Raw genomic sequence first — 15670 nt, forward strand, 5'->3', positions numbered from 1 at the left:
CAGGCCGGAAAGGATTAAGGCGTTACCCCGCTGCTCCTTCTGCGACCGCGGAGACGACGGGGGCCCGGTCAGGACCGGGCGGGTCCCGCTGCAGGCCACGCAGTCGGGCGTGCCAACCGAGGACACGGGCGCGGGACGCTGCCTTTGAACCCACCCGCGGTCCCCACCTGGACCCGGATACACAGCCGGGAAGGGTCACTGAGCACTCGCTAGTTTTTTTGCAGCCCCCACTTTCCACCCCCTGCCCACCGAGTCCTGATTTTCGTTTACGTATAAGAATCCCAAAGGAATACAACAATGCAGTCTAGAAATGTCCCAGACATTCACAAAGCTATGACCACCAATCCCACTAGCTTCTAAAGAACTACATGTGCAAAATATATTACATATATCCACAAACGAAAAGTCCTTTCTAAAGCCTGAATGGTGGATATTGACCACGCCCAAGTACGGAGAGCACAAATTAGCGGGAAACTGTGAGCGACGGTAGAGAGGGCACCCAAGCAAAGCCCTTTGGGGTGGGGGAGGGTGGGTGTAGCCTGAGTTTGTCGGTACCGCACTATAGGAAACTACTGCTATAGGAAACGGCGGCGTTTGAATTTCAGGCTCCGGCGAAAAAGCCTTCAGCCGCATGGAGCATCGTTGGGAGGGAATTCCTGCGGGCCCCGGCCTTTTACGGCTCCATGCATATTTAACACACCTGCGGGAGGGCGCACTCCCACGACTCCACCACACAGCCCGACAGCGGGGTTCCGCCGCAGAGCCGCTAACCGCGCAAGCCGCTAACCGCGCTCCTAAAATATGCCGCCGCGCCGCTCGTGTGCATCAACGCATGGCCTGGGACGACGGGAGAACAGGGGGAAGCAGAGGAAGAAGGAAGAAAACAGAGACGCGTCGTTATTTGTCCCCGATTGTAATTTCAGGTCCGAAATATCTGGGAGTTATTAAGCCCGACATTGGACAATTCAAACACTAAGCGCTGTGCTTACCCAAAGGTCAGGTGAACATAAGAATGTATTTGCAATTTAGATTGCGTTAAATAGCTGCCTGCTCCAGAGATCCATATTTTTATTTAATTAGGAAGAGCGATGACTTTGAAACCAAATCTTGAGCTTCCCTTGCAGATGCTTATTTGGTGATGAGACCGGGAACGTGGAATGAGCTCCCTTCTTATGTTCTTTCTTTAAACAAAAGTGACACAATGCAAAAATAGGAATGTCATATCATATGCAAGCAGTCTTCATATCCTCTTAAATCCCAGTGCTTCCACTGTTAATTTCACAATTTTTATACGTATATAATTTAAGATTTATGGAACTGTACAAGCACTAATCCCTGTTAGGCAATTATGATATCCGCAGCAAGGAATGATTTCTGCTTTTAATTATTACACTTTGAGCCATTTACAATAAGTATTTTCAGCATCTTTACAGCATCTTTCAAAACATAACATGCTGTAATTTTTCCCATTAGGGCCTCACTCTTCAAACTTTGCCCTATTGTAATCACTAGTGTGTGTATCCTACTTTGTAACTAACCTTATAATACATGCAGTTATTTAGACTGGTGAGCAGTATACTGGCAAAAAAAATCAATTCATCTCCCATAAGTCTTCCTAATTAACATTAATGAATACTTTTAACCAATAAAACATGAGTCAGCCCAAGACATGACGGTTACGAAAAATGTGCTACATATCGGGGGGGGGGGGGGGGGAGCATACTGTAGGAGTAAAATCCAAAGTTTGAAGAGCTGTCAATAACAGTGGTCTGGTGGTAAGAGACATGTTTGAGTTTGCTCCATGTTCGCGCTGTGAAAATTCAGCCATGATGCAACGTCTCTATCATTTTGCGTCCAAAGCAGGAGGAATAGCTCTGCCTACGTGTTCAACTCTGAGCCTCCCACCAGCTCACAGACAAATCAGTTTGGCAGATATCACATTATATGCCATTGCATCTCTGTTTTTTTTACATTTGTTCCCAGGGCAAATGACATCACCTGCACTCTGAAGCATCCAAATTTTCTCACTGCGTTGAATCCTGAAGACCGAATCTGTGCTGACACCGAAGCGTAATCCTGGCCCAGAGTCAAGTTTGCAATCCCTTAGTCATAATTTCAGCTGTGCGCTAACCGCTCCGCTCTCCAGTGAAATAACTGCTCTCCCGTGCGGGACGTGATAAGGACCGTGTGGATAGCGTCCGGTCCGCACGCGCTCTCTGAGTTTGATCTGCGGACATTAGCGGACGTCGGGGCCTTCGCCGTTGACGGCCCCCGAGGTGACGCCAACCCGTGCCCTTCCGCACCTGCCTTCCTCCATCAAAACCCAGCGGGAAACCCGACTGTTGTCATGGGAACGGGGGAAAAGCAGACGTTTTTGGCTCAGAGGGCCCAAACAGGGATCCGCAGACACCCGTGACACCCTCCCGACACCTTCGGGCTCACTGAACGCGGCATGCCGTCTTTCATCACGCGGGTTCTCTGTCAATCTCCGGAGCATGACCGGCAGAAGCCTTCAGCCCCCCCGCCTTCACCGACACATCGCGGGCGTCCTTAAACGCGCCTTAAAATTCAGCTGTGCTCGTAGACTGCAGTCACAGAGGTGTTTCGCATGCACTCCAACAGCGGTATGAGACATTGGCAAGGTTTAACAAAGTGATTATACTGCCACGAAAAGACAAAGATCTAGATACATTCATATAGCCTGGGATTTTAAAATTATATTATTCTAAGAATGAAGAAATGGCACAGCCCTTTAGAAGATTGATTACTGGATCGCAGCTGTAAAGCTGTTGCCTATTGCATAATGTGTCCATCCAAAATTGTACCCGTAAACAACGTTCAGGCACTTAAAAGGATAACACACTGAATGCGGGCAATAGAACTCGCTGTGGTTAAGTGCATCAGCTCCAAAACCAATAAGTACTTTAGATGGGGAGTAAAATAACGCCCTGTGTCAAGTTTCCGACTCGTGATTTAATGAGTCGGGGTTTTAATTTGCTAGAAGAGGTGCCACGAAAACAGTGGAGGGGGCCGGGGGCAAGCAGGCTCAGCGCTGCGACCACAAATTGATCATGAAAAGAACAGGACCCAACTTCCTTTTCGGGACCTGCTGCCGAATGAAGAGGTGACATGACCCGAAACCAGCTGATGAGGCCCAGAATCATTTACAACTGACCCACTGTACAGCTTCCCCAATGACCCTGAGAAGATACGATGGGGATACATTAGCGCACACACACACACACACTTACGCACGCGCATGCACGTGCACACACACACACAGAGCCATGTCTTAAGTTCTTTGCACATCACTGATCTCAGATGTCAAAGAGTTGGTATTAGCAATACTACGTATACACGCATGCATGTTTATTTTATTTCCCATTGCTTTATTGAATATATTCAGTTCTTGTCATTCTCAAATGCCACAGAAATGTATCACTCACCTTTTTTTACAGGGTATCCATTTGTAAAGCTGAATGTGAGCCTCTTCAGCTCAGGCTACCTAGCCTCAGGGTGAACCTCTGTCCCTCCAGGGTCTTAAACCTCCAGATCCAGTCTTACGCATGGCTTTTTGAGTACACACCAACCCAGAAAATATCCTATTACAGAATACACTCAGCAAAAAAAATCACGGTGCGGTGCGGCGTCCATTCCCATCATTTCAATTTCTCGCAGCTGTCAGGATGGTCGATGCAGTTCTGTGTGTCACTTGTGTTGTGACTCACTCAACAGATAGTGAGGTGGCAAAAAGAATGCTGCCAAGAAAACATGATATTCATCCGTGTTATGGTTATGTTATGGTTACTGCAACACAGCTAAGCAGAGACTTTCTAGAGTTGTCTGTGGCACCCAAACAGTAACTGTCTCTCTTTGGGGAGAACCCTTGTAAAGCTGTTTATATTGCCCTCAGATCGACATTCCCATCAAATGTAGGCCTTTTCTTTTACCAGACACGTTATTTTCGTCTGTTCGTGCAATCTGAAAGGTAGTTTTGCAATGCGTATAGGATACGTTATTGTTTTGCTTCCTCTGTCACGTAACCGGCTTGCACGGCCTGGTTTCAGTACCATGGACAGCGCATAAACTTCACATTTGCTACCTGACCGAGGTTGCGTGGAACAGAAACACAGTGAAACGCGTTTCATCAAGCCGGAAACACAACGGCGCATCGGTACATCTGCGTCCCTTTTTGTGAATATGCAGCGATGTATAAAAAAAGGTTTTAAAAAAAAGCAGTAATATGCATTGGATTTTCGTATCTGTTTATGGTTCATTAAGATTCAAACTCGAAACTGGGGGTCGGGTATATGTGTGTAATTACACTTCACTGTTAATCCCAAAAGATGCACTGCAGGATATAAAAAGTAGGTCACGCACACCGGTTGTCATTCGCTCGGTCAACCTTGTTTTCAGTCCATACTTTCACTCCAACAGCATGGGAACCTGTAACGGTCCCATTTTCACATCAACTGTCACGTCGATTGCTGTCGAAAGATAGTCGACTGCGGCACCATCAGCAAGAATCAAAAATAAGCTAAACGTAAGCAAATTAACGATGGAAAAGAAGAAACAAAAAAGGCACTCGTTAGAAAATCGTTGATGCACTATGAAGGATCTCTACATCGAACATCACAACCGAGGCCAATACCAAACACCCACAGGAGTTGTTGTTACACAGCATTGGTTGTAAGAAAGAGGCCGCCAAGTGCGCACGCTACAGCGTCGTAAACCTGACTTTTCAGTGGGGTGAATGTCCCAATGTCTCTTTTTCAACTTATCATTGGAATCAACCCACCCCACCCCCCACCCCCACCCCAACAAGACCCCTTCTAGGTAAAGCACAGAACTGGAAACGAACGTGGAAGCATCTGTTGAATGCTAAATCATTGGTACAGTATAGCCATATGACAATATACTATATAAACAATATATGAGTTACTGCAAAACGCATTTTATTTTGGGAAAAATACACATTCCTCCAATTCCCCCATTTTTCTATTTCGTATAAAATGTAGTCGGTAACAGAAGGAAACTAAGAATGCGATTTCCACGGAGTGTAGGCATGTTACATGACAACCACCCCCCACCCCCCCAACACACACACACACACACACACACACACACACACACACCACCACCACCACTCCAATTTACTTACTAAAGCCAGAGCAGGGTGTGCACATAACACCACACGCACACACACACACACAGAGGCAACAATAGATAGCATGCAAGCAATTTGGCTAACATAAACTACATTTCATGTTTTTTGTTTTTGTTTATCGCAAGGCATCTACCTGTGATTAGCCTAATCAGTTACCATGACGACTGACAGATCCAACTCTTAGTATCTATTCACCGAAAAAAAAGAGAGGAGGGAAACATGAACCATTTTGTCCTACCTTACACTCTTCCATGCATGTCCTCACCGAATATACATCCGTTTCATATTTCTGAATCATAACCTCAAACTCTTCATATTTCTCCTGAGCGTGCTGGTCATAGCGTTGGTACGCCTGGACGCACTGACTGCAGCCTACTAGATTGCCATCCATAATCATGTCAAGGCTACAGTTCAAATTGTCCGGACTCGACAACCCGTAAAACAAATCCAAAAGAGAATAGGAATTACAAAAAGAAAGATAAAAATCGCTTAAATTCAAATCCACCGACTGCGTCCCCTGCGTTTCGGAAAGGCCCCTGCACACAGGTTCGGCATCGTCAAAAGTATAGCAGTTTTTAGATAAACTATCGGGATGACAAGTTTCTAGGCGCCACAAACGTTTGGTAGAATTCCCTATAAAAATAGCATTTCCCTTTTTCGTGAGGTTGCTGTGTGGTGAATGAAGGTTGGGTGAAAGTATGTGGTTGACGGTTTGGTAATCGCCCATGTCCGTGAATGCTAACTTGTCCGGGCGCTTCTCTCGAGTCCGTGTCAGTTTAGCCTCGGCGCATAACCACAAGTGATCAGATAGCAGAACGGTTAAAAACAAGAGGGATGCTAAGGACAGTCGCCATTTCTGGGCCCTTTCTGGATCAGTAAATGGTTTTTCGTTCTCCCGGGGTGCAAACCAGATTTTTAAGCCGTCATCTTGCTGCCGACACATCCAAGCGCCCCTGGTCATATTTTGGGAAAGCGCAACACCGGCCGACTCCACCGTGAGGGCTCCTTTGCCACAATATTCATTGACTTAGGAATTGTCTTGTGTTATTTCCCCTTAAACGTTGGATTTCAAGTGATCCTGGCTTCTCTCCGCGGCGATCTCCTATTCCCATTCAATTAGTGAATCCAAAGAGATTAAGCCAGGCATTGTCATATCCGCGTTCTCCATGGCTCTCCGGAGAAAAAACCTAGTTCTCTGTGACAACATGCCTCTCTCTCCCTCTCTCCTGGGCTGAGCGCTCTGCCTTTCCGTAGACCAGCTATAGTAAAACAGCCACAAGCCGCCTGTTCTGGAGTCCAGCGAGAAAAAAGCAGGGTCTTATTGTTTTAGCCAGGTGATTTTCCGTTCTGTATCTGGGCAGACTGCCTTGGATCTCTTCTTTTGATATCCACAGTCATCTTGGTCCTGTCTTAAGTTGCCGCCATGTTCGTCTTGAAACACTTTTTGGTGGAGCTGGGTCATTTGCGTCATCTCCAGCGCCGAGATCTCTCCATCCTGGTGCAATTGCAGATCTGCTTACAAGCAATTGATACATATTAATACGCGCGGATAAACGAATTACCATACATTGCCAATTCTTTTCCGTGAGATATGTGTTTGTATCGAGCAGAAAGATGCCTGTTACCGGTTTGCTGGAAAGTAATTCAATACTTTTGACATTGGGTGAGACTTCGAACGCAGTTCAGATGAAAGACAGGTTAGAAGCATTTGTTCCATCCAATGTAGTATTGCCACCAAATCCATTTTTAGAAGGATAAAGTATTAAGTTTCATAAATTGTTGAGATAACATTCCTTAAGTTGGATATACAATTTCCATTTGACGCGTAGCCTACGTCCTTTTTTCTCACTGAATTTGTGTTCATGAAATAATCCAGTTTCCATCGAAATACTTACGCCCTTCTCCTTAACGTTTTTTTTTTTTTTTTTAACTCACATGTTCAATATTTCAGGGCTATTTCTAGCGTCCTGGGTCCACTGTGAAATAATTTACTGTTATTGTTCATAAATTAGAATTCCACAGAAGGTTGGATTAAACAGCGCTACGACGAGGAAAGGCAGAAACAAAAACCGGGATATCGCACTCGGCACTCGGCCTGCTCGAGTGCTCTTGTGCCTCTCCTCTGCCTTTTCTGTGTTTCAGTCGACAGTTTATTTGTATGCAGAGGGACGCTGTGGCTGTGACGAGCGCTGGGAATCGAGGCTCTTAAATTACACAAGCAGACAGCTCGGCTTCAGGGCTGTTAGGCTACTGTGTTGCACGTTGCCGGCAAGCGCGGAAACGTGAGATTTATGTATGTGCGGAATGTATGCGCTCCAGCAGCCCAGTGTGAGTGGAAATTGTTTTGCCAGCGTGACCTTTTTTCTACTCGGGCTTCCCTCCAAATACGATGAACCGAATGCGCAAATCTTTTGTTGAAAACGTTATGGTAATATAATTATGTATATATTAAAGTCATCCAGGTACTGGGACAGCAAAGCATCCCTACACCATCACACTACCACCACCATGTTTGTTGTTGGTATGATGTTATTACAGTGAAATGCTGCATTTGCTTTATGCCAGACATAATGGGACCTGTGTCATCCAAAAGGTTCTGCTTTTGACTCATCTGTCCATAGAACATTATCCCAAAAGACAGGGGATCTTCTGAGGTTTGAGATCAGATTTCAATCTTACTCTGATGATAAGGTTCAGTATGAGTGAGGTTTAGATTCAACAGGGCTGGCTGCAATCAAGCATGACTGTGTTCAATCAGCTGAATCAAATAATCAATTAAATTTGGTTAATTGGTTAATTGAGTAACTAAGGGGGCATTTTTATTTTCATGGGTGATTGAGGTGGTTGATAACTTTTTTTCATTAAATAAATGTGTTTTGTATTTACTCAGTTTCCCTTTGTCTAATATATTTTGTCCAACGATCTGAAACCATTCAGTATGACAGAAATATGCAATAATGGAGGAAATCGGGAAGGGAGCAAATACTTTTTCAGTATATACTGTTTATACAAGCTCAGCACAGGTTGCAGGGTCTCAATGGGCAGACAGTGGGCAGATGTAACCCACGCCACCGTGCAAAATGGTCCTCTGTTCAAAAGTCCATCCTCCAATCTCTCCTAAATGTTCCAAAGTAGGATCTGGGGTGATCACTGACTATCCTTACAACCTGCACTCACATCCAAAATAATTTTCTGCGACTTAACATAGGCTACAGTCTGTGTTTTAATAAGTACATTTTAGAAAAACGTAATAAGCACAGGGTTCATAGCACTATCAGGATCATCAGACAGCAGGCAGAACATTGCAGACAGCACACAATGGCCTGCGGGCTAACGGAAACAAATGCACATATAATCCTGCGTATTTTTAATAATGCTGCTTTAAAAGTGATGGTCCCGGCATCCCTCAAGTCTGGTTGCCAGGCGATGTCCAGAGGCGTCTGTCTCCTGATGAGGGTTGTCAGGCAATGGCGTGCATCACTTTGGCACATCTTTCGATCAGGATATATGATATATGATATATGATATATATCTCGCAGCGGGACAGTGACATCATTATTTCCGCCTGTTGGGGAGACAGAAACCAACACAGCAGTAACAAAACACAAAGCACAAGAAACAGTGGGATGTAACAATAAAGCATAAACACAAATCTACATAAGTTATGTAAGGTAGTTAGCTTTCATTGGTTTGTGCTTCAACAGCTACTGGAAATGCCCTTGGAAGTATCTGTACTAGGCTTTGATGAAACTAGTTTCCCCAGCCGCAGCAATCAAAACTAACATGGCAACGTGATCAGGGATAATGTGTCACTCCGGAAGGTCAAATGTGAGTTGAATACCTTTTAATCTGTAATTGCTCTCGCTCTATTATTATTATTATTATTATTATTATTAGGAGTAGTAGTAGTAGTAGTAGTAGTATTACTTGTAAATCTAAACGTGAGGAAATAATCAAAGTCTGTCAATAACCTTGAACCTCCATGGCCAGACCACCTTTTTTTTCACAGGCACAGCAGCAGTTAGGTGGAATGCCAGGAGTCTCTCTCAATAGGCTGAATATTTTTCCTGGTTTGTTGTATATTGGGTCAGGGGTGGAAAAATCACTTGCATTGAATAATTGTCAGTGTGTTGCCTCTTGCTTTGCTCTCTTCCGATTGCACAAAATGATTTGAATGTCAACCTGTTGTCTTTCACCACAGGGAGGACTCTGTCTCGCCTTTGGTCACATTGAATTGCTGGAAAAATGAAGCAGCTGTTGCAGCAGGCTGCAAGCAGTATTGACGGGGCCAAAATGACTATTTGTGGTTATCACTGTAAAAATTATATTTTTACTAAGACATTCTAAGTGCATTGTGTTTTGCTATTGGTTTTATGTAAACATGACTACAGAAGTGAAACTAGTACCTATTTTTACTTTTCAATGAAACACGGATATTATCAATGCAAGCATGTCATGATATAATTTAATATACAAGGTTTTTACTTTAGGTCCTTCCATTTTTTTTATTTGCCTGTGTCAGTGACAAAGCTACTCTGTGGCCAAAAGGTAAATTTAATCAGATTCCGCATATCACGGGAGCTTGTAATTAAATGCATTGTAATTCCAGAGGTTCCCTGGAATCCCAGAAGGCTTTCGCTAAATGAATAAATAGGAATAAACAGACAATTGCAGAGATGAATGGGGGCAGGATAAAAAACAGGATATGACCGACAACAAGCCATTCTTTCTTATCTTCACTGTGATACCATTAATACAGGATCACTGGACCTGTGTGGCCCACCCTTGCAGCAGAAGGTTACTGCAATATGATCAATATTTATTTGCTTGCTGAGCAGGATTGAAAATATGAGCAACAGTGATGGGGTGAGAGATTGGGCCTTGGGTGGATGGGTAATCCATTCAGGGCATAAAACCATCCTTCCAAAGTTATTTTTCTCCTCTAAACCTGGTTCTTTGACTGACAGACCATGGATCCAGTCCATTCCAAATAACATTATTATCAAGAGGCAGCGTCATGTCAGAGTCAATGTTTACATTCCAGTTTTCCTCAAAGTGGAGTTAGAGATATTCTTGTTGTAGATAGAGGTTTCAGCGTGGTAAAACAGTCTTCAGTATTATGCATAAATTCACTAAGAAAGTCCAGAAGATACAGTGTGATGTCATTCCCATTGAGTTAGAGCCATAGGTTAGTGTCATGATGGACGACTTGGATCATTTTTGTTTCGCCCAATCATCATTGATCAACAGTGCTATACAGGATACGATATCCGAAACAAACTTTAGCAATTCATTCTTCTGCAGAAAAACAGTATCTCAGAGTAATCTGGGTAACCTTAGCTCCAACTGTTTACTCTAATTACATGCAAGTTTTTTACAAGAGAAATGTACATATTTGTAGACTAAAGGATATTGTTGGATGTTGTAGTGTTGCGGCTCAGCGGTCAGTTGCATGGGTGTGAACTTCGTGCAGTTTAAGGTGTGAACTTTGTGATCCGTGTCTCTCCCATGCAGTGGAGTTTCACGCCCTCCATCAGCCTTTTCTCTCTCCTCGTCATCAGCTGTCAAGAGACACAAACCAACAGAGTCGCTTCAGGGTGTATGAACGGTCACCCGCAGCACGTGCCGACAACAATAACCCACCCCCAGGTAGCCCTCAGCCACCCCCCATCAGCCCCCATACCCCAGCCCCACCAGCATGGCCCCCAAATTGCACTCCTCCCTCCAAAAACCGACCTGTCCCGGCGCCTTGCCCTAGGGCTGCCATATGGTGCAGGTCAGCACGTTTGTCACCTGGCCCCCAGTGTCCACCCTTACCCATGCCACATGGACACAGCATGGGCCGGCCTGATTCCTGACACCTGAGAGGTGGCTAATCAACAACATATGTGCTCTTGCGCGCCAAAAAGAGTCTTTTTAATTAGCGGCCTGGTGTTCCTCTGCCCATCTGCAGGCCAGTGCTCTCTCTCCAGCATTTTCTTACGCCCTATCAACAGGCTGATGGAATTTGGTGCCATTGCAGTCGCTGTTCTTTGCAACAGGATTCAATTATTATCTGTGATTAAAACAGGCCACCTGTAAATGAGACAACGTGTGTTTTAACCTCAATCTAGGAACACCGTGATCTATTTGATATCTGTACAACAGCAGTGCTTGGCAGCTCTTTGCCCAATGATTTAGTTATAAACTGAACACATATAAACTACTAGGTAATTTCTCTGCATTAACTCAGCATGGGTTAATACTGAAATATAGCCTGCCCCCCTAAACAGCAAATCATGTGGCTGCAACTCAAAATATAAAGCATGCAGGCATGGTGAAGAGGTTTTCAGTAGTTGTTGTTTGACCAAACACCAGGATGATCAAGACGTGATCTAAGTGACTTTCTCTGAGGTATGGTTGTTGGAGCCAGACATGGCGGTTCCAGCATCTCATAAACAGCTGCACTCCTGGGATTTTTATACTCAGCGGTCTCTAGAGTTCGCAGAGAGTTTGATGAACAAAAACATCCAGTGAGTGGCAGTTTTGTCAATGAAAACACTTTGTTAATACGAGGTCAGAGGAAAATGGGCAGTCTAAAGGGCTACACATGCTCAAATAACTACTGTTTACAACAGTGGTGTGCAGAAAGGTATCTCTCAACGCACAACGCATCAAATCTTAAAGTGTATGGGCTACAGCTGCAGAAGACCACACCAGGTTCTACTCCAGTCAGCTAAGAACAGGAAGATAAGGCTACAGTGGACACATGATCGCTAAACCCGGATGATTCATGATTGTAAAAACACACCTGGCCTGACGAATCTCGATTTCTGCTGCAACATGCCGATGGCAGGCCCAGAATGTGATGTAAACAGCATGAATCCACGGATCCATCTTGCCTTGTGTCAATGGTGCAGGCTGCTGGTGCTGTCAGTATACACAATGGAGTGGGGCACTATACACAATTGAATGGAGCACTATTGGCCATGAATCTGAATCTTAGAATCCAGCAAAGTGATGTTTAAATCAAAGCAAAGTATGGAACCTGTACTGGTCTGGAAGGAATCCCAAATGTATAAAGATGGGACCCATATTTTAAGCTATTAAATAATAGATGTTAATCTCTTTTCTTGCTCTAAAATGATTTAAGGTCATCATTAAAGTAGCAGACTGAATCTTCACCAGCTCTCCCTTTTAAATCCTATTTAAATCCTAGGAAATTGAATCCTTTCTACACCATAACTCCAAGACATCACTTCACTTTCTTTTCATTTTTTTTTTTTTTTGCTGGACAGGTAGACTCAAGCAAGGGTTTCCTTCTTTGGGAAAACTTGTTTTTGTGCGCATTACCCAATTTGTACAGCAATTCAGTGTTAATGCCTTATAATGCCAGGGTCATTGCCTGAATTTCAGTCTTTCACTGGGAGCTGAACCTGCATCCTCCCTTGTAACTGTCAGTCAACTGAGGAGGTCCACAAGCTTCAGCTACAGTGCTGCACCTTACAGCTTATGCGGCATTTAGTCTGCCAGCAGTAACCTTGGGTCCGACTCACACCACGCTGTTTGTCACCTTCTCCCTCTGATTGGTGCCCTGCTCCTGCAGGCTGATTTCTCTCTGTTGCACAAACACAGAGAGTGACAACCAGATCAGCAGTTCTACGCCCACGGCCTAGCCCCGGAGGCAGCATGCCACGAACTGGCTCTGTGATCTGCGGCTAACGAAGCAGAGCACAGAAAGAGCATGGGGATATGCTGTATGCCTCGCCTGACACGCACACACACACACGCAGGCATCTACACACACACACCCGCACACACACGCCATCTAACCATTCCTATGTCTGATTAGCTACATAAACCCTAGCATTCTCTTTCCACTTTGTGCTTACAGAGTAGCTCTATCGGAGTCTGTTTGTCACTGTTATATATATTAATGTATCGACACTGTTACATCCGTAAGGTTCTCGCCATGCCGTTTCTCCATGTTTCTCCATTGGCTTAGCATGATCTGTCCTTCGCAGTATTATGATCAATGAGTGTTTAACACGTTAACCTGCAATAGGCTACTTGTTCAGCATCTGTGTGTTAGTAATCTAATTTCTGACTTCAGACCGTATTTTTTTGTAGCTTAAAGCTGGACGTGATTAGAGAGGTGAAATGAACTGGGAAATCGTAAAAGTGGAAATTAAGAATTTTATTGTGGGGGTTTCCACAGCCTCCTCCTCCTGCTCCTTCTGCTCCTCCACAATTGAGCCTGAGCAGCATCGATGGGAGGCTGATGGTTTGGCCTAGATATCCAGACTCCAATCAGGGGATTCCTCTTCCAGTAGACAGCATCAAACAGGGGGCCCCCTGACAAGGCTGACAGCCTTTTGTCAGTCTGGGAAAAGCGCGGAATAATAATGAAAGCAGCTGGAAAGCTGAGCGATGGGAGATCGGGAGGGTGGGGGCATTTGGGGGCTTGAACGTCACCCTGTGTTGGATGCTGTGCTGCCTCTGACCAAAATGTATTCAAGGAATACAAAACAACAAGCATTGCAATGTATTCATTTAGCAGACTTTTAAAATTCCACCCCCGCACCCTTTTCTCCCTGATTTGGAATGGCCAAATGTGTTCAGCAATGCTGCAACCTGGACTGCAGATATACGAGAGTACATACAAGCCTGTGGCCTCCTCCACAGCATCTGATGTCAGCCGCCACTTTTTATCACTCTGCAGCTCACACACATTTCCACAGACATGAGTTGGAGGAAGACACTACATGTACAGATTAACAGGTGGGCGAGGAGCCAAAGTGAAGTCTGAGGAGGGGGGTCTTCAGGTTGCATGAGAAGATGCTAAGGTTTCACCAGTGGAAGTTTATTCCAACATGAGAGGGAAGAGCAATCACACAGATAAATCACTGTCACCCCGAGGTTGTGGAACCAGGCAATTTGAGCTGTTTGTATGGTCTGAGGATTTACAAGAGCATCACCTTGTTAACCTCTTTTGTGTTACCCTCCTGAATCCCAAATCATAAAAGCTAAGAGGAGAGCAGAGGACAAAAGTCCTTTCACTCAATTGGAAGAACTCAATTCCACAATGAATATAAAAGCAAGGGTTACAGAACTAATGAATGGTACTCCATTGGATTTCAATTCCCATTTTACTCTGTCCACAGTGAACTCTCTGACATATTCTGTGATTTGAATCTCAGCCAGATAGATGAATGGGGCCCTGTCTGGACTAGGATGGGTTTTAATGTAAACAGCATAAGGCAGAAGCTCCAGGAGGCACATGCCTGCATCTTCCCGGCCACCCTGCTCGGTCTCTTCCCCAGCAGAAAGCTCTGGATCCCTGCCCAGATCTCTCACCCATGGCCTTGTCTCCCACGGAGAAGCACCTGCTGGTTTCGGAGACATTAACTTTCCACATGATCTGGGGGGAAAACATCAGCGCATTCTAAAGTGGAAACTCTGTAGTGCAAAAGAAAGAGCCACAATTTTTGTGAAACCCATACATATTATTTGTGGTCTAATTAAATGAATGCTAAAAGACCGACTCAAGCAATTAATTTAAGCAAATTAATGAAACAGTCTCAAAAGACTGAAAAATACCACATTAAATATTGAATAGCTGGGGCATTGTAAGAAGGTACAGTGCCGTTGAAACAGGAAAGCCTTGCTCTAATTAAAATACCAACATGACTGTTAAATACATTCCAGCTCAGCAAGAATTTTACTAAATAACTCTCTCTTACTGATCGCTAAGTCTCTGGAATCCATTTCTCAGAATGTAAGGAATAAATTAATGTGGTGCAGAATGGGGAGGCGTTGATGTTCCAAACAGATATCTAATAATTTATGCGGGTTCCCGACTGGCTCAGTTGGCAAAGGTGCTTAGAGTTGACAGCCTTAATTGCATGTTCAAGCCTTCGCTAACTATGGCTGGGAGACGCAACTGGCCTTGTTACAACAAGGTAGTGTTGGTAGGTTTCCATAGTACTTACCAACAATGAAACTCACAGATGACCTGATACACCTAATGAGAGATTAGTTACACCTCTCCACCAGTCTGTATTAGCCATAGACATGCATATTCAACTAGACAGGAAAAACGCCTTCAGCTAACTTAAGCTTGTGAAGTCCCTGAAATAGGCCTGTACTGCGCGTGTTGAGGGGAAAACATAGGCACTCCCATTAAAGTGAATGGGGAATTTCAAACTTTTGAATGCAAAATAAAACATCCCTGTTGGTATTTTGAAACTCAATTAACAACTGTTATGTTTAATCTCAAAATCAGATTGCAAAAATGTGTATTATGTAATAAATAAATATGCAAATTTTAATAAATATTTTGCAAAGACTTCTGGACCAAAACAACCATTGTTTCAGAACCTGCTGCACATAATGAAATTTATGATCACAGAAAAATGGTTGTTAAATGACCTTGGTTTTCTACATTGAATTCAATAGACAGCAAGCGCTTTTGCCCTCAAGCATGCACAGTATAGGCTGCTTCCTGTTACTTCCTAGGGTTTA

At 44.2% G+C, this 15670-nt stretch overlaps 1 protein-coding gene across 1 annotated transcript in view; it reads right to left on the minus strand.

Moving 5' to 3' along the window:
• LOC135250341 (NALCN channel auxiliary factor 1-like) overlaps window positions 1–7323 on the minus strand; it is a 95379-nt gene extending 88056 nt beyond the window's left edge. The window contains exon 1 of the mRNA XM_064326541.1: window positions 5406–7323. Coding sequence (XP_064182611.1) covers window positions 5406–6128 — 723 coding nt within the window. The 5' untranslated portion in view covers window positions 6129–7323. The remainder of the gene's footprint in view (window positions 1–5405) is intronic.
• Window positions 7324–15670: the final 8347 nt, after the last annotated feature.

This window comes from Anguilla rostrata, chromosome 3 (assembly GCF_018555375.3).
Source record: "Anguilla rostrata isolate EN2019 chromosome 3, ASM1855537v3, whole genome shotgun sequence".
Classification (NCBI taxonomy): domain Eukaryota; kingdom Metazoa; phylum Chordata; class Actinopteri; order Anguilliformes; family Anguillidae; genus Anguilla; species Anguilla rostrata.